The sequence below is a fragment of the Selaginella moellendorffii genome, unplaced genomic scaffold (assembly GCF_000143415.4).
Source record: "Selaginella moellendorffii unplaced genomic scaffold, v1.0 SELMOscaffold_3, whole genome shotgun sequence".
Taxonomy (NCBI): domain Eukaryota; kingdom Viridiplantae; phylum Streptophyta; class Lycopodiopsida; order Selaginellales; family Selaginellaceae; genus Selaginella; species Selaginella moellendorffii.
This window is the reverse complement of record NW_003314264.1, coordinates 4,203,633-4,227,285: the sequence shown is the minus strand read 5'-3', so window position 1 is coordinate 4,227,285 and position 23,653 is coordinate 4,203,633. Positions and strand designations below refer to the sequence as shown.

At 44.0% G+C, this 23,653-nt stretch overlaps 8 protein-coding genes across 10 annotated transcripts; 1 reads left to right on the top strand and 7 right to left on the bottom strand.

Annotated features, from left to right (window-relative positions):
- Window positions 1–30: 30 nt before the first annotated feature.
- On the bottom strand, window positions 31–1,079 carry LOC9655495 (selT-like protein). The gene is made up of 4 exons (XM_002963460.2): window positions 888–1,079; window positions 669–751; window positions 290–608; window positions 31–222 (listed from the first exon to the last, which is right to left on the bottom strand). The coding sequence occupies exons 1-4, from the start codon at window positions 1,029–1,031 to the stop codon at window positions 124–126; spliced, it is 645 nt and encodes a 214-aa protein (XP_002963506.2). The 5' UTR covers window positions 1,032–1,079; the 3' UTR covers window positions 31–123.
- LOC9643716 (DNA-directed RNA polymerase subunit 10-like protein) lies at window positions 1,068–1,562 on the top strand. Its single transcript, XM_002963858.2, has 4 exons — window positions 1,068–1,123; window positions 1,177–1,235; window positions 1,297–1,391; window positions 1,450–1,562. The coding sequence occupies exons 1-4, from the start codon at window positions 1,088–1,090 to the stop codon at window positions 1,476–1,478; spliced, it is 219 nt and encodes a 72-aa protein (XP_002963904.2). The 5' UTR covers window positions 1,068–1,087; the 3' UTR covers window positions 1,479–1,562.
- LOC9643715 lies at window positions 1,487–4,255 on the bottom strand. Its single transcript, XM_024668425.1, has one exon. The coding sequence runs from the start codon at window positions 4,042–4,044 to the stop codon at window positions 1,579–1,581; it is 2,466 nt and encodes an 821-aa protein (XP_024524193.1). The 5' UTR covers window positions 4,045–4,255; the 3' UTR covers window positions 1,487–1,578.
- Window positions 4,256–4,331: 76 nt separating this feature from the next.
- Window positions 4,332–7,136, bottom strand: LOC9643714 (ABC transporter F family member 5). The gene is made up of 10 exons (XM_002963458.2): window positions 6,953–7,136; window positions 6,129–6,884; window positions 5,741–6,070; window positions 5,539–5,679; window positions 5,303–5,482; window positions 5,092–5,247; window positions 4,939–5,040; window positions 4,747–4,875; window positions 4,589–4,693; window positions 4,332–4,489 (listed from the first exon to the last, which is right to left on the bottom strand). Exons 1-10 carry the CDS (start codon window positions 7,124–7,126, stop codon window positions 4,394–4,396), a joined length of 2,169 nt encoding a protein of 722 aa, XP_002963504.2. The 5' UTR covers window positions 7,127–7,136; the 3' UTR covers window positions 4,332–4,393.
- Window positions 7,137–7,252: 116 nt separating this feature from the next.
- Window positions 7,253–11,400, bottom strand: LOC9643713. Of its 3 annotated transcripts, none has more exons than XM_024668422.1 (21): window positions 10,791–11,400; window positions 10,612–10,733; window positions 10,466–10,560; window positions 10,216–10,416; window positions 10,093–10,168; window positions 9,985–10,036; window positions 9,754–9,911; window positions 9,623–9,702; window positions 9,378–9,572; window positions 9,233–9,325; window positions 9,097–9,186; window positions 8,972–9,047; window positions 8,807–8,924; window positions 8,680–8,761; window positions 8,447–8,623; window positions 8,272–8,394; window positions 7,949–8,217; window positions 7,758–7,896; window positions 7,651–7,710; window positions 7,497–7,589; window positions 7,253–7,446 (listed from the first exon to the last, which is right to left on the bottom strand). In XM_024668422.1, the coding sequence occupies exons 1-21, from the start codon at window positions 11,384–11,386 to the stop codon at window positions 7,333–7,335; spliced, it is 3,009 nt and encodes a 1,002-aa protein (XP_024524190.1). In that variant the 5' UTR covers window positions 11,387–11,400; the 3' UTR covers window positions 7,253–7,332. The 3 variants fall into 3 exon arrangements, with proteins under 3 accessions (XP_024524190.1, XP_024524192.1, XP_024524191.1); XM_024668424.1 differs by having other exon boundaries at window positions 7,280–7,446; window positions 8,807–8,906; XM_024668423.1 differs by having other exon boundaries at window positions 7,280–7,446; window positions 10,093–10,159.
- Window positions 11,401–11,437: 37 nt separating this feature from the next.
- LOC9643712 (binding partner of ACD11 1) lies at window positions 11,438–12,668 on the bottom strand. Its single transcript, XM_024668429.1, has 5 exons — window positions 12,568–12,668; window positions 12,403–12,506; window positions 12,261–12,336; window positions 12,136–12,204; window positions 11,438–12,077 (listed from the first exon to the last, which is right to left on the bottom strand). Exons 1-5 carry the CDS (start codon window positions 12,571–12,573, stop codon window positions 11,550–11,552), a joined length of 783 nt encoding a protein of 260 aa, XP_024524197.1. The 5' UTR covers window positions 12,574–12,668; the 3' UTR covers window positions 11,438–11,549.
- Window positions 12,665–14,496, bottom strand: LOC9643711 (protein HGV2). Its single transcript, XM_002963455.2, has 7 exons — window positions 14,195–14,496; window positions 13,958–14,121; window positions 13,710–13,898; window positions 13,562–13,652; window positions 13,335–13,512; window positions 12,915–13,278; window positions 12,665–12,863 (listed from the first exon to the last, which is right to left on the bottom strand). The coding sequence occupies exons 1-6, from the start codon at window positions 14,455–14,457 to the stop codon at window positions 12,943–12,945; spliced, it is 1,221 nt and encodes a 406-aa protein (XP_002963501.2). The 5' UTR covers window positions 14,458–14,496; the 3' UTR covers window positions 12,665–12,863; window positions 12,915–12,942.
- Window position 14,497: 1 nt separating this feature from the next.
- Window positions 14,498–16,687, bottom strand: LOC9643710 (SNF1-related protein kinase catalytic subunit alpha KIN10). Its single transcript, XM_024668427.1, has 10 exons — window positions 16,490–16,687; window positions 16,238–16,422; window positions 15,999–16,181; window positions 15,820–15,951; window positions 15,579–15,764; window positions 15,437–15,526; window positions 15,294–15,377; window positions 15,092–15,235; window positions 14,781–15,032; window positions 14,498–14,712 (listed from the first exon to the last, which is right to left on the bottom strand). The coding sequence occupies exons 1-10, from the start codon at window positions 16,653–16,655 to the stop codon at window positions 14,599–14,601; spliced, it is 1,536 nt and encodes a 511-aa protein (XP_024524195.1). The 5' UTR covers window positions 16,656–16,687; the 3' UTR covers window positions 14,498–14,598.
- Between the last annotated feature and the right edge of the window lie 6,966 nt (window positions 16,688–23,653).

Below are 23,653 nucleotides of genomic sequence, written 5' to 3'. Positions count from 1 at the left end.
AGTCGGCTGCTGCTGCTCCTGCAGCCGAGATTTAGGGAAAAAAAGGAGAAGAGTTTTTACAGTTCGTTACTCGGACGGACAGCACGGACCATACAAAGCACCGTCAGTCATCAAGAACCATAACTAATATACCGTGCCTGTCTTCCGTACCAAAAGTTTCCCAATGGAATCACGAAGCTCGTCATCTGTCGGAAATCTTTTTGTCTGAAGCTTGGAAAACACCTGCGTAGGAGGAAAAAGAGAACTTTTAGTCATCCACCTATACGTGAAAAAAAGGTGTTTTTCCTACCAGATCACCATCGTAGTAAACTTCGAAAGCTCCCGTGCCCAGGAGTGCGTTCTGTAGAAAGTTCCCAATGAGCCAGCAGCTGGCCACCGCTCCGAATTTGTTCTGGCGGAACGTGTTGTACCACGCGGGCGGGGCAGCGTAGCCGAGCATTGGAAAGATTTGCTCTCCAGCCAAAGCAACGCCGATGCCTCCAAACTGGATCGCTGGAACGATCTTGCTGAGCATGCGCTTGTGGAATGGCGGAGGATAGTTCGACAGCACAACGACGGTGCCAGGCACGAGAGTCTCGAGCATAGTTTTCGTCTGCATCGCTTGGTTCCTTACAAACACCACGAATGCATCAGAACTTTCTACTCAAGTTCTTGAGAAGTTTGCTTACTTGAACGAACACGACGTGCAAAACGAGATGTGAAATTTTCCACCGTAACTGGCCGCGTCCTTGGCTCCAGGTACGTAGGGCGGCTGCAAGAAAAAATCGAAGATCAAATTGGAAAGACGAAATGTGGAGCTCTGTGAAGATTGTCCGTGAAAAAGGCGGCTCAAAGAACAGTGTCCATAGACAACGTAGAATTAAGAGCACAAATCTAGGAAAATTTACCTGGACGACTTGTTCCTGGGGAGCCTGCCGATCGCTGTGGTGGTGATGCTTAGCAGGGAGAGGACGAACAGCAGTCCAGACATCGCACGCGATGAGCAACAGCGGGAGGAGTAGAATCGCCTGCTGGAGACGCTCGCTCGCCATAGCTAAAGAGAATATTTAGGGCAAACGAGTCGAGCCAAGAACCCTAAAACCTCAAGATGATCATTCCAGTGCGCTGCTTCACTTGCGGCAAGGTAGGATCTCTTTGCTATCCTCTCTGGCCGTGCGCTAAGCTCGCTAGTTCCAGGTGATCGGCAACAAATGGGACACCTACTTGGATCTTCTCCAGGCCGATTACCCAGAGAGGTATTTAAGAACTTCCCAAGCTTCTTCTCTTCGTCTTTCTGAGAAAAATGGAAATTGACAGTGAAGCGCTCGATGCTTTGGGACTTGTGCGCTACTGCTGCCGGCGAATGCTCATGACTCACGTCGATCTCATCGAAAAGCTGCTCAACTACAACAGTGCGTGATTCCCTCTCTTTTTCTTTTGTTTCTTTGACTCACACACGCCTTTCTCCAGCTCTGGAGCGCAACGAAAACAATCAGTGAAGCTTCTGTGAGTCTTGTGACATAGCTAGCCTCTTCGATTATTGTAGAATCTCAATGAATTGAGAGAGCTTATTGAGATCTTTCTCTCGCTCGATCACTCTCACAAGGACCCAAGAACAACCATCTGCTGGTTTATGGCGTGGTACCTCCACACCTCCTTGTTCACAAAATCAGCATCCAAAAACTTCGCGACGAACTCCCACACTCTATAAACATCCTCGAAGCTGCTCACGTAGCTCAAAGCGATGGTCACCACCAGGAACTCTTGCTGGCTCTCCGGCGAAGAACTCTGGGACGAACCGAATGCGTTGCTCTTCCTGGGAGATATGTTCTGGAAGTCCGGCACCAAGTCCACAAACTTCACGTTCTTGATCTGCGCAAGTCCCAGCGATATGCTGTTTCGATCCGCGAGCCGCTGGACGAGCGTCGGCTGGAAGAGAAGCCCATCCCAGTCGTAGAGATTGAAAGCCATGGACGCACCTCGATCGTATTTCCTCCCGCTGGGGCCGTAAATCTGGACCAGCGGTGCCTTGAATCCATGCGACGACGAGGCCGGATGGCGGAGCTTCGCCAGAGAGAGCAGCAGCCAGCTGATGAGATACCTCAGCCTGTTCTTGATGTTTATCATTCCCAGCACCTTTGTCTGGTCCAGCGCCTTGCAAACCACCCGGAGCTCATCTTCTTCCTCCAAATCCGAAGACCCTCCATCCGAAACCGCGGGATCATGCAGAAGCTCGACGAGCCTCTTAACTTGAGCTGGCGGTGCTGGCGGTGGTGGTGATGGAGGGAGCGATGGTCTCTTCTCAGGGGCGGGACGAGATAGAAGTTCGATCAGAGTTTTCGGTGGTGGTGGTGGTGGGGGCGGGCTTGTTTCGACGAAGATCTCGGGTAGATTCCTGCGAAGCTGAGACGAACTCTCCCCATGTCCTGTGCTGCTTTCGGGCCCGCCTGTTTCGCTTCTCCAGCGAGAACTCTCCGCCTCCTCAATCACCTCCTCCATCTTGCGCTTCCCTTTGATGTCAATTTGCTGCGGCGAAGATTCACTCGAAGAATGTGGACTACTGTGCTGTTTGAACGTCGGGGATCCTCTCGAAGACTGCGCACTCCGTGGACTACTGTGCGTCGACGTATCATCAATCTCCGACTTCTTGTCGTCAACTTCTTCGCTTGGACGTGGACACAGCACCATGATTTCTTCCACCTGTTCCTTGTCACGCGAAGCTTCACGCTTCCCCGGAGCTGAAGCGCACGTCTCTTGCGTGGCACGATGATGGTCTGCATGATTGTCGGCCAAACTGGACGAGATCTCTCCCGAGGCCGCTCGAATCTCCTCCGCTGATAGAGGCCCCGAGAACGAGCTGACGTTGCTGGGATCCACGTCCCGCTCCAAGCCCGGGGGGAACTCGGGCCTCTCTTCTTCTCCCAGCTGCGACGACGGGCAAGACAAGAGCTTCACCATCCCCACTGATCTCGCTCTCGTCGTGTTGTGCAAGCACTTGATGGCCGACCTCTTGATGAACAGGCACCCGAATCCCGAGGGGTCGGCTCCAAACACCTTGTAGAAGGAGCTGACGATGAAGTCGGGCCTAAACACCGACAAGCCCAGCGCATCCATATCCCGGGGCCCGAGAGCCGAGGCATCCAGCAAAACCTGCCAGTGGTTCTCCTGCGCGAAAGGAATCCACTGGTACGAGTACCTCGCGCCAGTCACTCGGCTCTGGAGTGGAAAAACAAACAGCCCTTTGACGGTTCTCCTCCCGGACACCTTCTTCTCCACGAGCTGCTTCCGCAACTCCCTGGAGCAAATCCTCAGCGATGGCCACCGGAATCTCACCGACGACACCTTGGCACCTTTCTCCCTCGCGCAGCCGATCATCCACTCGATGCTCTGGCTATGGTGGTCGTACGACGTGAGCAGGCGCTGGTGGAGATCGAAGCGATACGACTCTGCCAAGAGCTTGACGGCGCTGCCTTTGCTGGCCGTGAACACCATGCAGTAGTCGGTGTCGCTGATCCGAAAGTGATCCATGATCTTGCGGCGGACATGGCTCTCGAGGCTGGATGATCCAGTGGAAGATCCGTAGAGCGCGTGCGTCGGGAGATTGGCAGAGACGTATGCGAGACGGAAGGACGAAGATGGCGAGTTGCAAACTCTCTGGAGGTGCGAGAAGAGGCCAAATCCCGAGTAGTCGCAGCACACCCGGTGGCGGAGATGGGCGTACTCGCGAGCGCGCATATCGTCCACGGCTAGACTCTCCGCAAACCTGGGGAACATCCGAAGGAAATCCACGTACGCCGCCTCCAGCGGTGGCAGCCTCTCTGGGTCACAGATAACCACGCCCAATTCTTCCCGTCCCACGATTGCCTGGACGAATTCCTTCCTCGCATTCGCGCGAAGATTGGAATGCCGCTCCTGGGAGGAAGGATTCTTGCCGGCGCCGGGCGAATTCTTCTTCCACATGCTCCCATCGTGTTCTTCCAGTGGGAGGACGAGCACGAACCGGCGGAGGGATTCGAGACAACTGCTCCAATTCGCGATGGCCCGCCCATCCGATGAGCTCACCATGCGGATCTAGGCGAGCAGCATCGCCAGCGCCCGCGTGCCACTGCTGCATTTCGTTTTGTCCCCAAATTATTCCGCAAATCGGAGTTGACTGGCCTCGCCTGGCCTCCAATTCCCATAATCTCACATCTTACCCGCCGGCTCAAAAGGAACAAGCGCCAATTCAACCTCTTTTGTCGCCGTCCACAGTGCTCTCCGCGTGGACCACCACTCTCAAGAACCCTATTTTGCTAGTTTAAAATTGACACTCAAGAACCCTAAAGCTATTGCTCGGTTAAGTATAAACACGATTACACTTAGATAACGACCGTTTGATTGATTGGCTCGATCCTGTACAAAGGAATTGACTCTATTAATTCCAGCGCTTGGAATTCTTTGACAACTTTCCTTTGGAGTTTTTCTGCTGGTACGATTGGGCCTTTTGTTTCTTCTGGAGTTCCTTCTCAGCCTGGAACAACGAACAATAGAAGTTTTAGACGAAAGCTTTGAATCGTTCTTAGTCGTCCTAATGTGTTTTAGTTTGATTTTTAGTAAAGAGTCAAGGTACCTTGGACATCTTGGACTTGGCTTTCACTGACGGGGCCTTGCCTTCCAGCTCTTGCTCCCTCTCGAGCTCCTTTCTCCGTGCCTCCAAGTTCTTTTCGAGATAGTACTGCCAAAGAAGAGCAGTGTGTGAGCAGCAATGCGAGAATTAGAGATGCTTACGTTGTAGTCTCCGTTATAGTCTTCCAGTCGTCCGTTCTTCACTTCCACGACTCTGTTGACAATCTGCCGCACAAAGTAGCGATCGTGCGAGACGACGAGAACCGTGCCGTGGTATTCTCTCAGAGCCTCCTGCGAGTTGGAAAACCATCAGCTCGTTACTGCCGGTCCTCAAGGCACGATTAGCTTTCATACCTCCAGCATTTCTTTCGTAGGAATGTCAAGGTGGTTTGTAGGCTCGTCCAGTACGAGCAAAGTCGAAGGCTTGACCATGAATTTGCAAAATGCCAACCGAGCCTGTCAAGGAAGTATTAATGGGGGAACAAACTGGTAAAAAGCACTTGTCACCTTTTCGCCTCCACTCAAAAAGGCCGCTTTCCTGGGAAACATCTCAGCCTTGAAGTTGCACTTTCCAAGCAGGCCTTTGATGTCGTCGAGCCTCCAGTCCTCGGCTACTTCTTCCACTGTTTCCAAGACCGTTTTGTTAAGATCCAATGCCTCAGCCTGGCATCACTAACGGTGAGAAGCCATTTCTTCGCTGGGAGAAGAACCAAAGAACCTGATTCTGCTCAAAGTAGTTGGGTACAACTCGATGCTCGCCGAGAGTTATATCTCCACGGGTTGGTTTCTCATAACCCAGAATCAGGCGCAGTAAGGTGCTCTTGCCACAACCATTTGGACCTATAATTGCAAGTTTCTCGCCTCTTTCCACATTCATGTTTGCACTTTTGAACAAAACCTGCACACAAAGCGACTGATAAGCACGGGATGATACAAATAAAAAAGAAAGCTAACCTTTTCCCCGTACTGGAGGGTGAGATCTTTTACACTAGCAACCATGCGACCACTCCGTCCAGCTTCAGGAAAACGAAACCTTATCGACTTGTGCTCAAAAGGCTTTTCCACAAGATCCTTCTCTTGAATCTTTTCAAGTTGCTGCAAAAGAAATAAAAACGCGGGTTACTTGAGACTATCGAGAAAGGACGTCAAAATGTACCCGTTTAGCTGATGTTGCCTGTCCACTGTTAGCACTGCTAACATTTTCCTTGGCTTGAGCTATTTCCTTTTGCTGCTTTCTCCACTTCATTTCCTGTTCTGCAGCCCACGTCGTTCTGGCCTGCACGTAGTTACTGTAGTTTCCTTCGTATGTTCTTGACACTCCCATGTCCGTCTCTACAATTTTCGTACACAGCTGATCCAGGAAAGCTCGGTCGTGAGAGACAACCACCATGGGCACCTCGATCTTTTTCAAATAGCCTTCAAGCCACTCAATTGTGTCCATGTCCAAATGATTCGTCGGCTCGTCCAGAAGTAAGAGATCAGGTTCCTGGAAGTTGAACTTGCCTTGAGGAACAGAAAGGAGAAAAGAACACTTGAAAGCATACCTGGAGTAAGATCTTACCCAGTGACATACGCATTTGCCACCCTCCACTGTACGATGCCACCAAGCGATCATTATCATCTTGCGAGAATCCCAGCTCCGGCATAACTTTGTTCACTTTCACGTCGACGTCGTAGAGATCAGTCGCCTCGGCCTTCTTTTGGAGCTTGTCTAGTTCGTCCAGCAACTTCCCCATCAACGCCATGTCCTCGGTGGCGGTCTCGAGAGCCTTTTGGACTTGCTCAATCCTCCTCGATATCTCCATTTGCTCCTTGAAAGCGCTGAGGAACTCCTCCCTCAAAGTTCTGGTCGGAACCACCTCAAACTCCTGCGTGAGAAACGCGATCTTCATGTTCGGCTTGGCCTTAAGCACAGTCCCAGAATCTGGCTGTTCTTCCCCTGATATAATCTTCAATTGCGTGGTTTTCCCAGCTCCATTGATTCCAACCAGCCCAACTTTCTCTCCTTTCTTCACCTCCCAGTTGATATCTCTAAGTAGAGCAGTGCCTTTGAAAGTTTTGCTAATGTGTTCCAGCCTAACGCCGGAAGACACTGACGACGCCCCTGTGGTGCCGCCCTTGCCTTTCTTTGAGGTTGCCTTCTCACTATCATCCTCCTCGAGAAAATTGAAAGGCAAAGAAGAAGACTCTACCTCCTGGGCTACTTCTTTCACAGACGTGGACACTGCCGATACCTTCCAGTGTGACCCCCGACGTCTCAAGCTACTCTCCCAGCAATCAATCGCTCGCAGCCAGGCTCTCTACAAAAACCAGAGCGATTTTAGACGAAGAATCCCCGCATTTTCTCTCGGGAGCTCGAATTTCATACCTCTCGCCTCTGCCGATTGCTACCGCCACGCCATTCCAAGGCGCTCCTGCCACGCCTCCAAGCCCTATCCAATGCGCTCGCGCTGGTGGAGCTTACGCTCATCAATCGCGAGAAATCCGTGCTGGCGGACGCACCGCCGAGCACCATGGTCGCTCTTCCGAGCTCCATGGCCATGTAAAGTAAAAACGATGAACTGAAATAAACTAAGGCCACACTGCCACGTGGCGCATCCTCGACCGCACGATGTGCTGCAAAATATCACAAGAGATGAGGATGGTATCCACAACAAGAGCCGTCCGATACTCTTATCAATCTAGCTCTCTTCCGTCAGACAAAAAACATGCTATGTTACAAGAGATTTCCTGTCTCTATACTCGCGACTATATCATAAATCCAAAGTTCCTCTTCTTTCTACTTCCTCCCTCGCCATATTGCTCGTTCCAATGCCTGAGCTCGTTCATACTCAATGCATCAAACGCTACAGAGGCACACACCTGAGAAAAAGCGTGAAACTTCAGTCCAGATCGTGAAGAGTCTTACGTACCTGTGTCATCGATTGCCGGAAATCATCTAGAGTTATCGGTCGCAACATCGATTGTACTGTTTCTCCATTGATACAAATGCCTTGCTGCTTCAGCTGCTCAAAGTAGCTCAAAGTAAGACAAGTCAGCCTTGGAGAAGTGTTAAATGCTAATTACCTCGCTCTCTTTTCCCAAAAACTCGCGGATGGGCCTATAGGCTGCTGCGATCGACAAGTTCTGCAACAACGAAGTGTCATTTACCAGTGGCGATCTCGAGTTTTTACCTTGAGGTCGCTTCCAGAGTAACCTTCCGTCATCTTTGCCAGCTCTATCATGTCAAAATTCGGTTCCAGGTTCTCTTTCAATAAAATAGCTCCGAGTATCTTCACTCGGCTTGATGCTTGTGGAAGGTCGATTAAAATCCTGTTGCAAGATACTTACATCGTCATCAGAAAATGTATACGACATTGCTCACCTCCGTGGTAAACGTCGTATGACTGCATCATCAAGGTCGAACGGGCGATTTGTTGCCGCCAAAACGATGATGCGCTCATCGTCTTTGGTCCGAAGACCGTCCCAAGCAGCCATAAACTCGTTCTTCACACGCCGGGTGACCTCATGTTCTGAGCTTCCACCTCTTGCACCCAGAAGGCTATCGACCTCATCCACGAAGACAACCGTCGGTGACAATTTTTTCGCAAGGGAGAAAAGTGCCTTCGTTAGTTTCTCAGCGTCCCCAAACCACTGTAAAACAGCAAAATTGGTTTCCTAAGGAAATTGGAGAAATGTTGCTGTTACCTTCGAAGAGATGGTCGAGCTCGTAATACTTATGAAATTGGCTCCCGCTTCCGTGGCAACAGCCTTGGCAAGGAGTGTTTTGCCGGTTCCAGGTGGTCCAAACAAGAGCACTCCCCTGCATGGCTGAAAGTAGAAAATTCTTAGGCATAACATTTTTGTAGCATAACTCGATTACCTTTGTCAAATTTCCTCTTTTGAAGAGTTCCGGCCTTTGCAATGGAAGAATGACAAGCTCTTGAAGCGCTTTCTTGACATCTTCAAGTGCACCAACATCAGTGAACAAAACGCCAATTTCACCGCTTGGAATGACAGACGAGATAAGCGCCTTCTCGTACTTGTCTTCCGCTACAGTCTGTATGTAAAATACAATTAAAACATAACAAAATTGCACGAAATCTCGACACATACACTTAGATTTAGTCCCTTAGTAGGTGTTGCGGGTATTTTTCTCCCGTCTTGAGCCTTTAGCATCGCAAGAGCTCTTTCAAGGCTGTAAACGCCAGAGTTATATACCATCAAAAGTGTACCAATTTACCTCTGCAAGGGGATAGAAAGCTTCCCGTTATCTATGGATGGAGATGCGCTGCAAGAACTGAGGTAGTGGTTGAGCGCCCATCCGACAGCTTTCTCAATTCCTAACACGTACCAGTGAGCTATGAAAATAAAATAAATAAAAAAATAAAAAAATCGCGTTACATACGGGCAAGTGGCAGATAAAGTTCTAAGGTGTTCAAAATTGGTAAACTTTGACACTCCAAGTTGTGGAGTTCGAGTACCTGAAATTGTAATAGAATTCGGTAAGAAAGAAGAAAAAACAAACAATACCTTCTGGATTCTCTGAATACTTTTTCTAGATGCATATATCGTCTTATCGTGCTCAAGTCGCTGCTTCCATTCCTCAAAGCTCTTTTCGTCCTATACCGTCATAGATAAGCAATGCAGTTTAATACCAAAACCTTACTTGAGGTGGATATATGTTGACTGTGTTTACAAATAGATGATATATGTCCTCCAAATTAACGGTATGGTTTCTCCATTTAGAACAAGACTTCGCCTGCATAGAGAAATCAGACAAAATGGCTACTGGCAAAATGGCTACTATTTACCAGTTTTGATCTTCTCTCAAACTCAGGATCATCATTTGATCTTGACGCAATAAGAACAACGGCGCCGGAAATCTTATCCAGCCGCTCTTCAACTTGCTCGAGAAATACTCGTCTTTGAGCCAATGGCACAGCCCTCTCAAACCAGATTTCAGGATCGGGAATGTAGACCACTAAAGGCTTGTAACTCTCTGAAACCTGATATTTCTCAAATGAGCGAAACTGTTATTAAAAGGTTTATAAAATACCTCTGCCAGTGCTTCAAGGGCCGCAACCCACTCATCTGCTGCGCAAGCTACCGGACCATCATCAAGCTCTAGTTCCGTTACTGTCAGCATTCCATATCAGAGAGCAATAACAAAAAGACAGCGTAACTTACAGTGACACCAATTTACAAAACTTGTAGCTGATTCATCAGAACTTCTGCCAAAATGTTCTGCTCTCTTTTCAGAGCTAATGAATCGTACCCCAACATTGTTTGAAAGGCCCTTCGGTGTAGAAATAACCCAGCCTCTTTGGCCCTTCTTCAAAGACTGTCTGACAAAAACATGAGAAACATCACATGATTCTCGTCAGCTGACAAACAGAAACTTTCAGGACATCTATTAACCTTTTCTTAGCCCCTCTCGACTCTGTACTTCCAACAAATCTCACACGATCTCCTGCAGGAATTAAAATAAAAAAGCTGAGAAATTAACCACCAGGAATTCATGAATACCTTTCTTCAACTTTATCTGAGGCGCTGAACCAGATTCTTCTTGCTGATCTGTAGACCCCACGGAACCCTTTTGAATCTAGGGATAACGTAAGACCATAAAAGAACATAAGACTTTAAAGCTACCTCGTGCTTGTGCTTGTAGCTTGCTTCTGCAACCTCAAGCAGCGCACAAATGCGATATGGCTCTTCGCTATCGCTTCCGTCATTGTCGTCTTCTTCATCACTTGCATCTTGATCAGACTCATTGTCTGTCCATCTCGACTCACGTCCCCGGCTTTCGTGGTCGAGCTCGGATTCTCCAGACACGTCCTGATCGCCATAATCCTAGATAAAAGAGGTGGTGAAGTCCATGGAGAAAGAAAAGAGACCTTACATGAGGAGAGAGAATAGTGCTGTCTAAAGTAAGAAAAGAAGCGTCGAGTTTGTGTGCAAGTGACTTGACTAGCTGCTCTTGGTAAATCTGAGAGCCTGGAAAGATCACAATTTAGACGCTGCTAGCACCTGAAAATACATACATACCCGAAGGTCCATGCAAAAGGATCCTTTGGCTTGAAGACGGCAGTCCTTGGCTATATTCCATAAACTCTGGTTGACGGAGATGAGCCATAGAACAATCAAGGAGTAACTCCCGCGTGTTTGCGCTACAAATGGAGAAAAAATGTTACTCAAGCATGAAACCAAAGCAAAGAATCACTTACTCGAGGTAGTAAGAAAAACCGTCTAGCGACACCTCAAGATCTTTACTCTTGACTTCCAGATTCTCGTTCTTGACAATCCTGCTCTCGAACTCCTTGCGAAACCTGGCCTTCATAGCTTGGAAGGCCGCCTCTTCCTCCTCTTTGCTCTTCTTCTCTTTTGCTTTCTTCTTGACATCTTCCTTCGCCGCCGCCGCCTCGCTCTTACCCGGTTGATCCCTCGAAGAGCCTGCTTCCTCTACAGCCTCGTCTTCCGACGAAGACGACTCGGATGCTTGGGTGGAATCCTCATCACCCTCTAGCTCTCCGGAGCTCGCAAAACACCGCACACCACACTGCTGAAATGCAGTACCTGGATTCGCTCCAAATCGCTGGCTCTTCCCGCCCAGAGCCCCCCAGCGCCTCTGCGGCCACGGCGACACCACTTGGAGCGGTGAGAGCGCCCTAACCCTACGCCTAGCTGCTGAATCCCGTGCTGCCAAATCCTCAGCCATTGCCACCGTCGCTGCATTCTTGCGATCCGATTGCGCCCGAAATCGCCCCAGCCGCGATCGAGCTCGACGAATACCCCCAGCTATGCCACTGGCTCCCCTCCCCATCGGCAAGCCCTAAATTTTCCAAGTCCCAAACCAAGGAACTATGAATTGCTATAAACAAAGAGACAATATATATTTGACAATTTTACATGGAAATGGAAGGAAGCTTGCGAGCAAGAAAAAATAAAGCGAAAGAAGAGAGAAAGGAGAGAAACCACTACAAGAATCAAACGTGATGAGCTTGAGGCATGGCTTCGTCCGGGAAGAGCTCGGCAGTTCTCGGGGTAGAATCGCCACTGGGCTGGCGTTTGATCCCCCCAACTTGCTCCTCCTTCTCGACCTTCTCCTTGGTTTTCTGCGACACATCGTTGGCTGCCTTGGCCACCTTGTTGAATGCTCCCGTCACCCAGCTCGCCCCGGTGAAGATATACTTGTTCTTCATCAAGGCCGACCCGGCGCTCGACATCTTTTGCTCGGCCGCGGTGAAGGCCGTCTTCGTCTTCTCCGAGACCTGGAACTTTTGATCCACTGCTCGGACGCCTTGATTCACCGCCGCTGTCCCGGCGTTGATCTTCTCTCGGAAGCCAATCTTCTTGTCGATGTCGGCCATCGTCGCGGTTGCGCTTGCCGTGAAGCGGTGCTTGTCGTCGAAAGCTTTGGCCTTTCCCATGGCGTCCTTGCCGAGAACGAAGCCTTTGGCGAGCATGGTGGTGATCACGGCCTGGGCTTTGTTCTCGGGAACGGATGATCCAGCCTGAGTTGGAAAAATGTGAGAGAATGGAAGAAAAGTTGCTAAAAGCTGGGAGAAATACCACTTGGTTCGATGGCGTCCAGTCTTCCACGGGAGCGATTAGCACAGATTGATCGACGATTGTAGCGCCCTGTGGAACAAAAAAAATGAAAAACAAAGGAATCGGAGCCGAGAATCGAGACTTACAGACAACAAGAGTGCAGTGTCCACAGCGTCAGGGTCTTTGAATGTTACATGGGCGACCTGGGAGGCTTCTCCATCCCTGCGAAAAAAGAAAATTTCCCACGAAAGTTCGAGATCAAGCAAGAAGAGGAGAAAGAAATGTTGCCTCTCAAGCTCGACGTTTTGGATCTCTCCGGAGAAGGAGAAGAAGTTGAGGATGTCCTGCTGGGTGGCCCTGATCGAGAGATTTGTGACACGGACGGTGTTATTCTGCAAGGCGAATTTCCCACATAGCACGACAATGCTCTCTAGCTGCAAGATTTCTGGTTACCGCCATTGCGCGCGCCAGATCCAGCTCCACGCACCAACGCCGAATGGAAGGAAGAGCTCCTAAACCCTAGATACCCTTTTAGGGCTCTTGTGGCATATTTTTTCAAACGTGCATAGCTACGTGGCTTCTCTTTTGTTTGCTTTCTTCCACGTTTTGACATTGTCACAGATTTCTCCTCTCTTCTCTCGACAAGTAAAATTCCTTGGTCTTGGCTATGAGCTTCAGTCAGTTGAAAGAAACAATTTTTTTCTTGGACTTGGAGTGTCTCTTTCTCTTCCAAAAGGCATCGTTTGGTACTGCAAAATAGAAGATTATAAGGATTAGAGACAAAGCTTTAAGTTGAGTACCTCTCAACGTTATGAAGTCGATGGAAGACTAGTCTGCCTTTTTCGATGATCCATCTCCAGCGGATGCCGTGTCTCCCTCGAATGCCTTTGAAACTTTGGCGACGCTTCCATTGTCAGTGATCAGGACTGGAGTAGCACGTTTGATCCCTCGTCCCACAACTCCCAGATTTATTACCGCGTCCTTGGAAGTGGAGGGAGTTGTCATCGTTGTTGTTGTTGTCTCCATCGGTGCCTTGCTTCCATTGCTCGCCATATCAGCCACGGCCATGAATGTCTGCTTCACAGTCTCCGCCACTACAGGGTTCTCTGCTTCCAAGACTTCCAAGAGTGGAGGAGCGGCAGCCATTTGATGCAGCTCGTCCACCTGTGTCACAAACAAAATCAAAGATGAGAAAACAAGTAATACTTGTACCACGATACCTTTTCTTTGAGATCAACAAGCAGCAATTCCATTTCCTTGATCTCCTCGTCTCGACAAGTGACCTCTCCTTTGAGCCTTTCCAGGCGGTTCTCGCAAACAGCCACAGCCAGGTGACAGCACTCGATCGCTTCTTTGGGAGCTTTCGAGAGCTGCTTCGCCAGAGCCATCTTAAAATATCTGTCAAGAAAGGGTCAAGGTTAACACCAAAGTCTCATCAGTAGCATACAGCTCTGCCAGTTGACGATTATCCGGCTCCACGAGTCCCTTGAGAATTTCCAGTGCTTTGCTGTAGTCATCCAAACAAGTTTGAAAATCCTCTGAAAGGAACAATGCAAAGGTTTAGTTCCCACAGCTAACAGCATCTGGTCACCAACCTTTCTCGAGACTTATGTCAGCCAGGCCAGAGATTACATCCACCTCCTCCAAAGTGTGCGTGTGCTGCCTTTCGTGGATCACCCGTGCAATGTCCATCATCTTCCAGGCTAGCTCCAAATCAGACTCCTCTTCTTCCTGGATATCTTCACCGTCTTCTCCTTCAACTTTCTCCTCTGCTTCATTGCTCTCTGCGGAACATTTCCTAAGTTATACCACAGCGCTTAAAAAGAATAAAAGAAAAACTAACCTTCTTCCGCTTCTGCTGGCTCAGAAATCGTTACTCCTTTCTCCTTAGCCGGAGTAGCCTCGGAGAAAATATCCCTCTCCGCTTGAACCTTGTAGAGAAGACACGACCCATACTTGTAGTAAGCCGATGCACACTCTGGAGCAAGCTCGCCGTGAAGCATCACCCTGCAAAGAAATAGAAACCACAAAAAGAAAAGCACTACAATCAGCCACTGGCATTGTCTCTCCACAAGAGTACCTCATTTCTAGCGCCTTGCAGAGATCATTCGATGCGCTCTCTAAATCTCCAGCCTTGAGAGCATTGCATCCCGACTCAAACAGCTTCGCGGCATTCTCCACTGTGGCTTCTTGTTCCTCTTCCTCCCCGTTCTCTGCATTCTCCTCCTTTCCTTCGTCTTCCTCAGGCGCAGGAGCAGCGGCATTTACCTCGTCCATAGCTGCGCCGCCATCGCTGAGAGGCACCTCCGCCTCCTCCCCGCCAGTCGCAGCCTCGGGCACCATCGCTCCAAACCCTAGCCAGCAGCTCTACTGATTCCGAAGAAGAGGGAAAGCCCGCTTTGTTGCCAAATAAAAGGTCGCCACTTGGCAAGCTAGTTTTTACATACTTGTACATACAACACACTGTACCGTACAGTAGAGCTCTCAAAGGACCCTTAGCTCGGCCAGGAAGGAGCCGCAAAAATCGAGAAAGATAAAAAACGGGCCTTCAAGCTTCTGGAGGTCGAGAAGGTACTTCTCCTCTCTCACCTTATACAACTGCATTGTCAAACAAACGAAGAAAAACTCCCGTGAAAACTTTGATCATGTTTTCTGGATGAGAGTACCTGGAGCTCGAATTTTACAAGACTGCTGCCAATCTTGTGCTGCTGCTGCTGCTGCTCCACGAGTTTTTCTAAGCCATTGTCGTGGATTGGAGAGCCTGGCACCATCGGAGAGCCGACGGCTTCTCTGGAACAGGGCGCGGGAGAGTTCCAGCGACACTTAACGTTGTAATTCCCGTTCTTCTTCCACAAAACCTCCATATCTTGCAGCACCTTGAGCACCTCGTTCATTATGTCCCGTGGAGAAGCTCGGGACTTGAGGTTTAAGAAAAACAAAATCAGAAAACACAAACAACAAGAATGATAAAACTTACCTGTAGTCCCAAAGCCCATCTTCTCTCGGCAGTAAATCTAGATATGTCGTTTGAAGGCGACGGACCACGCTGGCTTTGAATATGCATAAACGGCGATTGAAGTTGTTTCGCTGATACTGGTCCGGTTTGAGGGGAAGCCATTTCCTACAGCAATTCTCGCAATTATCTCGGTTTTTCTTTTTTCAAAAAAATGAATTCCTACCTTTACCTCCTGAAATTCATCAATCAAATAACCATGGGACATTCGCCGCCTATTATCCAGCATAAGGTAGTAAGTGACAGTTGCCTGGATAACCAGAAATAAATGTTATATTCATCGATTCTGCGAAATAGAAAACTACTTACCGTGTTTGCCACTCTAGTTCGTAGAGAGTCCACAAGGAGATTTCTGTCGAAACCAAGCTTGGTCACTTCTCTCAAAATATCCTCATCAATCTAAACGTCAGAGTCAGGACAAACATAACGAAAAGAACAAGAGAAATCTTACTCGTTTGGCTTGTTCAACCGTATCAAGTGGAGGCACCGCAAGGTATCGGGGAAGATGAGCTTGGAACCAGGGATGTTGGCGAATCTCGGGAATAGTCATCCGTTTCATTGGCTCAACGAGCAGCATCCGTGGTATCAAATCCTTAGCACCGGGCGAGAGATGGCTGGGAAGTGTGTACAAACCCGTCTGCGAGCGCCATTGTTGAGAGAAAGGCATTGGCACAAGCATCCAAAGCTACTACCTTGATCTTCTTGAAAAGGTTTGGGATGTTCTCGTCGTCAAAAGGTAAACTTCCACACAGAAGTGCGTACAATATGACACCACAGCTCCATACATCCACTTCTGGTCCTGCATAAAGCTTTCCCGAGATCACCTGAAAGGAAAAGGCTTTCTAGAGGAAAAAAGAAAGTCGAAGCTTACCTCTGGAGCGGCATAGTTTGGACTTCCACAGCTCGTTTTCAGAAAGTGTCCATCTCGCATGATATTACTCAAGCCAAAGTCCGCAATCTTCACATTGCACCTAGAGTCAAGCAACAGATTTTCTGGCTTCAGATCACGATGAACCACCATATTTCTGTGACAATATTCCACTCCAGAAATGATCTGGTGATGTGTGCGAGTTATATTCAGTTTTCTTCACCAGGCGAAGGAGCACGAACCTGCTGGAAGAAACGCCGGGCTTCGTCCTCCTGGAGGCGCCCCTTCTCGACAATATAATCGAATAGCTCCCCCGACTTGACATACTCCATCACCACGAAAATATCATTCGCGGTCTCCACGACCTCGTAGAGCCTTATGATGTGAGGATGCATGAATAATCTCAAGATCTTGATCTCTCTTCTAACTTTGAGGAAGAAAGAGTAGCAAGAATCAGAAAGTAGCGCACGGAAATGGAAAATGTAGTATCATACCTTTCTCTTCCATGTCCATGGCCTTGATTTTCCTGCGATTGAGTATCTTGATGGCAACCTTGTGCCCAGTGGGGATGTGCTCGGCTACCTTGACCTTACCAAACGATCCGATTCCAAGAGTCTTGCCCATCTTGTAGTTGAGGAAATCGTTGGCCTTCCCGTCCATCGCGAAACCGCGTCTGCTCCAGTGGAACCCTAGAGGATAAGCTTAAGGTCCACTTCAAGTTTAGTGATAAGTTCCGTAAATACATGTCAGCATATATTGAAATGTTCAACAAGCATGCTAGAAACTATAACATCTCTTTGTTCAAGAAACCTAGCAGCGTCGTCTTGACACCAGCATTTACCTTGTCAAACTCCTTGTGCAAGAAAACTGAGACACAATCTTACGCCTTCGTTTGTAGATTTGCCATCTCTCTCGAAGAAACCGCTGTATCATTTTGGACGCCTCCATTGAGCACCCGCTCACAAATTAAAAAATAAACATCAGACATCAGTCATCGAATGGAAGTTTCTTTTTCATTTTGCTCTCTTACAGACAACAAGGATGTATGAGCGAGAACGTCAAAGCAAAAGACGAGAAACCAAAGGATCCAACCAAAGAAGAGCCCCAAGATTCACAATGAAAGCATAACTACAAGGTTTTAGTATCTTTTTCAAAGTAACATTCACTATTTCTTTTCCATAAAATATAATAATATAATTTATAAATAAAAAATTATTCACAAAGCCTTTATCTTAGATTTATTATTAAATATACTATTATAAACATATCCATACATACTTTAAACATTAATATAAAATATTTAGATGAAAATAATAGTGATTAGATTTAATTATTATTTTTAATATAAAGAAGGTTACTTTATGCATAATCTAGAATATTTAGTATTAAATATAAGAAACTCCTCTTATCTAGTGTATTATATTTCTATAAGTTTCTTACCATGTTTTTTAAATTCTTTTTATTAATTATATTTACTAGTTTATGCTATGCTCAACCACCTCAAACAAGATGGATTGGACTGCTTGGTCATTTTAGTAATAGAAATATTGGGAATATTATAGCTCGAATAAGACGTTTAATAGATAGTATTGATATTAATCAACCAATAATTTTTAACAATAATGGGTTTTATCTTTTTGAAGTTATTAGTATTGGTTATCAAGCAGTTATGATTAGGATTTATATTATTCCTTCAGGTTTTAGAAATTTTATAAATTGCAATCCACTTCCGGCTAATTATCAATTTTCTGGCCAATATATTCGAGATACGTTCTTACAAATTTTAAGATTAGTTGAGTATCATGCTAGATTATATGGTTTGGGAATGATTGGAACAGTATATAGATACTTCTCAATAGACTTTGTTGGGCTTGAAAATAATGCTATAAGAGATCCTAATGAGGCATATCCTAAAATACCATATCCAAAAGGTTTACCTGATGATAATAATCCACCTCCTAATATTAATTATGTTAAAATTGATAATCAGCGTTGGCCATATAGAGCACAACTAATAAATGGCCCTTTATATTTTTATGGGACACATATAATAAATAGTAATAGTTTAATATCTTCTAATAACAAATTTAGAGCTAAATTAAATAACTGTAATTTAGTAATTGATGATATTGAAATAAACATAAGTATATGGTCTACAATGACAGAAAGAGCTGGTATTTTTTGTTATCTTCACCTTCAACTAGATGGTCACTTACTTATAATAGATGATAATAAAAATATTATATGGAAAAATAATGTATTTTGCTCAAAATGCTTAGTATATTCTATTTTAACAATAGAAGATACTAGACACTTAACAGTAGTATTTTATAAGAATAATTTAAAAACTATAGTTTGGAAAAATAAATTTTAATTTAGTTATATGTAAACAATAAAACTTGATATAAAGGTGAGTTTTAAATTTGTAATTCTTTTCAATATGGTTTGAGATCCAAGATGATAGCTGGGTAGTTATATTGCTTCTAAAGATCTTGTCTTTGCAAATGCTTTAGAGGTTGCCTTATACTTCTCCTCAATTAACATAAGAAGTATGTATCTCCATGCTAGAAGGCTAGTGGGCAGGGCTTAAGCAAAAACTTAGTTTATGCTCGTGTGGACAAATTGGATGGGATGGATTAGATGAGCTCAAGTCAACAATCTGCCCAAAGGGGTTGAGAGTGTTGTTGAGGGAATTCTGGTGTGGAACAGAGTGGTTCATAGCCAAGTTGTGGCACCTTAATTAGATTTGATTAGTGAAAGTGTGTTTTTGCCTTCTCTCTTCTCAAGGGTGTAAAATTAGGCATTTAAGGGCACTCATGCCTTGTCTGGCCCCATCCTACTTGTTCCAAAGCTGGCAAATGGAAATATAGTGGCCCAATCTGTCCCTTCTAAGTGTAAAATTCCTCTTATGCAGCTTGGAATTGGGGCTCATCACTCCAAAGGCTGATATTTTTGGCTAATAAGTGAGATGGTAAGCTTTAGAGTTGCAGAGACTCCCATGCCCACCTGTCTGGACATATGGGTTTTGGATATTCTATGTGCACATAGGCCACTAGATGTAATATTATGTTTGTGGCATTTAGACAATTATTATATATTATTTAGATAAATGCTTAAAGATATAGGAATAAATATCTTAATTAGAGTAAAGATCTTTGCTTATATATAGAAACATATTCAGTTTATATCAGAGATGGTTTATATGCTTTATTAGCATAATTACAATATATGTTTTTCTGTATATGTATACCTCTATTATACCTTATGGTATTAGGTGTTAAATATTTATCAATGGGTACAAGTGTAAATATCTATAGTTTGCTTGTGAGATTGCTTGATTGATGATCAATTCATTGTGATTTTTATATAATATCTTAGTGATTGTGAGTTTGTAAAGTTGTTGATTAACCACACACATATAAGAACTATAAAGTAAGACTATATTATTAAATTAAAATATTATAGTTTAATTATGTAATTTATAAGTATAGCTCTTTAACATAAAAATCCTTATGATGCAATCAATCATAACATAGTTTATCAAAAGAGTATATAAAGTGTACATAGAATATTTGTGGTAATGAGCTTGGGCACTAGTCTATCCCACCCAAATTGACTACACTAAGAATTTAGACAGTTATGGCATGGTGTCTATACCATGGTGGCTATAGCTAAAGATATATGGTAAATTTTATGTAAACTCTTGAATTTAGATTTTTCGGAAGGTCATTTAACCCAATACTATTTAAACCTAAAGACACTTAACTTTATATATCCCAAAATCTTTCATTGATTAGAAAAAGGGATGCACTTTTATTCATGGGCTCTTTCCCTTTATTTTTGAACCTTTATGGATCATCTTTCGAATCGTTCTCTTTGGTTATTTACATTTTAATCAAGATTTTTCATATGTTTACAGTAAAGCTATGGCAAATATAAATTTTCAACACAAAACATGCTCAAAAGTATGGCATTGCTAGTTCTTCCCTACTAGGAGCTATGAGGGGAATTTCTAGTAGATTAGAAGCAATCTTAGAGTTGCTTCTTCAATAGATAGGTACATCATCATTATATTTGTTTAGTATTTTTTTTTGCCAGCTATTGGTGTACCTCGCTATGAAAAGCACTAAATCTAAATCAAGTGTTGAGTTTACTAAAAACTCATGGTGAGTTACTGTTCAAATTAGTTCACTCTAGCTCTCTTTTTTGATCACTTAATGTTGCATGGATTGATCAAGGTTGATTAGAGGGGTTTGACACACAATTCCCAAGTGTTTATGTTACATAAAGTTTATAAAATAGCTGTCCAAGAACTATTGTTGCTCTTGAGTATTTAGTCATGGTTCTCTTTAGTTTATTTACATAAAGAAACTTCTTTTCAAGTTAAAAATATCTTCTTGTTAGAATGAAGAAACAAGTGGAGCCAAATTTCATCACCTATATGTAAACTTATAAATTTAGACTTTTTAGAACTACTATCCAAACCCAAGGATATTTAACCCTAAATATCCCAAAACCTTTAACTGATTAAAAAAAAGGGTGCATTATTATTTATGGGCCCTTTCCTTCTATATTTTAACTTTATAGATTGTCTCTCAAATCGTTCTTTTTTATTGATTGCACTATAACACTGTTATATTTGCTTGAAAACTATCTTCGACTGAGAAGGTGTAAGCAACCAAAGGGAACGACTTGAGAGACGATCCATGGGGTTCAAATATAGAGGGAAAGGGCCCATGAACAAGAGTGCACCCCCTTTTCCAATCGGTTAAGGGTCTTGGGATAGTTGGAGTTAAGCGTCCTTGGGTTTGAATAGTACTGGGCTGGGTGACCTCCCGGGAAGTCCAACTTCAAGGAGCTTACAGAAGGATTGTTCAATGAAGATGTGACATAAAAACATTATCAGTTGGATCTCATCACACACAACATGCTCCTCTAGAGCCTCACAATTTACTGCAAAGCAAGCAATATATGCAAATATCTAGAGCTAGAAGCTATACAAAGCTTCAATATAGAATGAGAGTCTAATAGTTGGGATGTCATTGGAAGTGCATGGGATATAGCTTTTCTACTTTTATAAATGGGATAATAAATAGCATGTACACTTTTTGCTTCTTAAATAATGCAAACTTGATTACTAAAAATGGTAGGACAAAGTATGTTTAGGAGTTATTGAAGGATGTCCTCAAGTCTTTACTAGAAGGAGGTTGTGACTAGGAGGATAGAAGGAAATATTTCTTCAGTAGAGGTTCTAAGTAGTGTTATATCTTTTTCTTGAAGTTAGCTAAAAAAGAGGCAATAATAAAGCCCTTAGTGGTTATTTTATTTCTATATATCTCCCAAAGTTTCAAAAACTCACCCTGACAAATCTCGTTCTATAATCACATACGCTATAAGTAGTGTGGTGTGTCCTTTGTGGGGCCTTTTAGAATAGGTTTAGATGTTCAAAATGATGAATGAGTCTGGATACTACAATTCACAAATCCTTTATCATCCAACTAAAAAGAAATTACAAGTCCGTGTATATAGATATAGTTTGGAATTATAGTTTTAAATTACACTATATAATTTTGAAGGTTGTAAACAATAAAACCCATATATACAATATATATAGTAGATAAAAATATTCTATACATATTGAATATCTATAATTTATTTTGAAACTAGATCAAAAACTCTAACTCAGAAAGTCAAGAGCAAGGGTGGAACTCCTAAAGAAACATTTGAGGAACAAATATGAAGTAATTAATAAACGAGTTAGTTAATTAATTAGAAAGGGATAAAAGAATGACTAACACATGGTAAATGTCATGATATATGGAGGTCAAGTCCAAGATTGAGTCTTAGAGTGAGTTCAAGAGCGAGACCAAGAACAAGTCCTAGACTACAATTATGATTAATATCGAAGTTGAGACCGAGTTTGAATTTAAGTTTGAGACTAAATCCGAGTTTATGGGTGGAAGCCCAAAGCAATCCTCTCCCAAACCCTAAGAGGTTTGGTAAATCCTTGTGGGATAATAAGGGGAGGACTCTAGAGGAACTAATGTGACCAAAGAAAGCTATATTCATGTGGTGGGTGATGATATAAACACTAGGGAGTTCAAGGTTAAAGTGAACATGGATGGATAAGTGGAGTGTTGTGAATATGACAATAGGTTTCAAAAGTTACCTATCAACTAGTTCTTGAGATATTCTTTCCTTACTACCACAATAGTAGGAGGTCAATATTACTAAACCCTTTATCAATCCCTTTTGTGCCAATGGAGTTAACTAAGCACTTTGAGTGTACATAGACCAGATAAGCATAAGGATGGAATTCTTACCTATGCATATTTAGTTTTGTAAAGAGTTTCTGTCTTATTATGTCTTATATTGGCTAATGATAAAAACCCTCTCATATTGAGACTAGTCTCTCAATATTGATAGATGATAGTTTATTGTATCTGCTAAACACCCTCACTATCATGCCCCTTGTGTTAGTCCCATTTGGTCCTAATAATTATTTATGGAAAATGTCTAAATTTGCTAATTTGGCATATTTATAGAATGTAGAGATTGTCCTAAACACAATAATGTTAGTCCCATGTCTAAATTCACAATTTAATGCCATTCTATATTTAATAAGTTTCACACTTGTCATAGAGACTAACTCCTAGTACTAAAGGTGGCTAAGGGTGAAAGCCCTAAATATGTGTGTTCTTAAAGGGGGTTGGGCTATAGAGGGTTCCAAATATATAGTAGAGACAATGGGTAGGTTGGGCATGGCTAACCAACTTAAGATATAATCTATCTCCCATTTGCGTGCATGTCCTTATTTTGTGTTTGGCTTGGGTCTAAACTTAAGTTCCACACCATTCTAGCTAGTGGAGTACCTATATTCTCTCGTTAAGCCACTAGTATACTAAAATAGCACCAAACTTCATTTAGCTCTGTTTTGCATATTAGTCATAACATTGAGATGTTGGATGCTCTAAGACTATTTTAAATCTCTCCATACTCCTATATTTTTGTTCCTTTTGTTCCTTGTATATTTAGAAGTCACTCTATGCTTTAGTTCTTTCATTCTTTAGCTCTATGTTTAGGAGTTTGGCTTCATTCTTTCATTCAACATGTGGCATATAGAGGGTTTAGGTTCTGCTTTGTGGTTATTCTATAATAAATCACTATAGAATAAAGGGTGAAAATCATATATGTTACATGGGGTGACTTAATGAAGTGTTCAAGAGCTAATTATAGTGCCTCTAGAAAATCAAATAATCAATGCTCTCAATCCAAAAGTGGGTGGCATTACCTACTTGAATACCTTATATGGCTTATGTTATGTGGCTTGGGCATTTTGGTAGCAAAAGGTGGGGAGAGTACAAACAAGTTTTGCATTAGATTGCAATGTTCTGAAATATTATCCCAAAATCCTTAAGAAAAAAAAGGAAGAAAAGTGGCTCTCTTGTTTAGTAACCAAAAGTACAATTACATGGTGAAGAAGTCCCAGAAGTTAGTGGGACTTATAGATAGGATTTCATACCATAACATAGTGGCAAGCACTACCATGGATGGAGAGGAACTTGGATGAATCAAATAGATATTATGAATGATTAATTTAGTTGAAATTAAAGTGAAGATCATTAGATAAATTTATATAGGTACTAATACTTCAACTA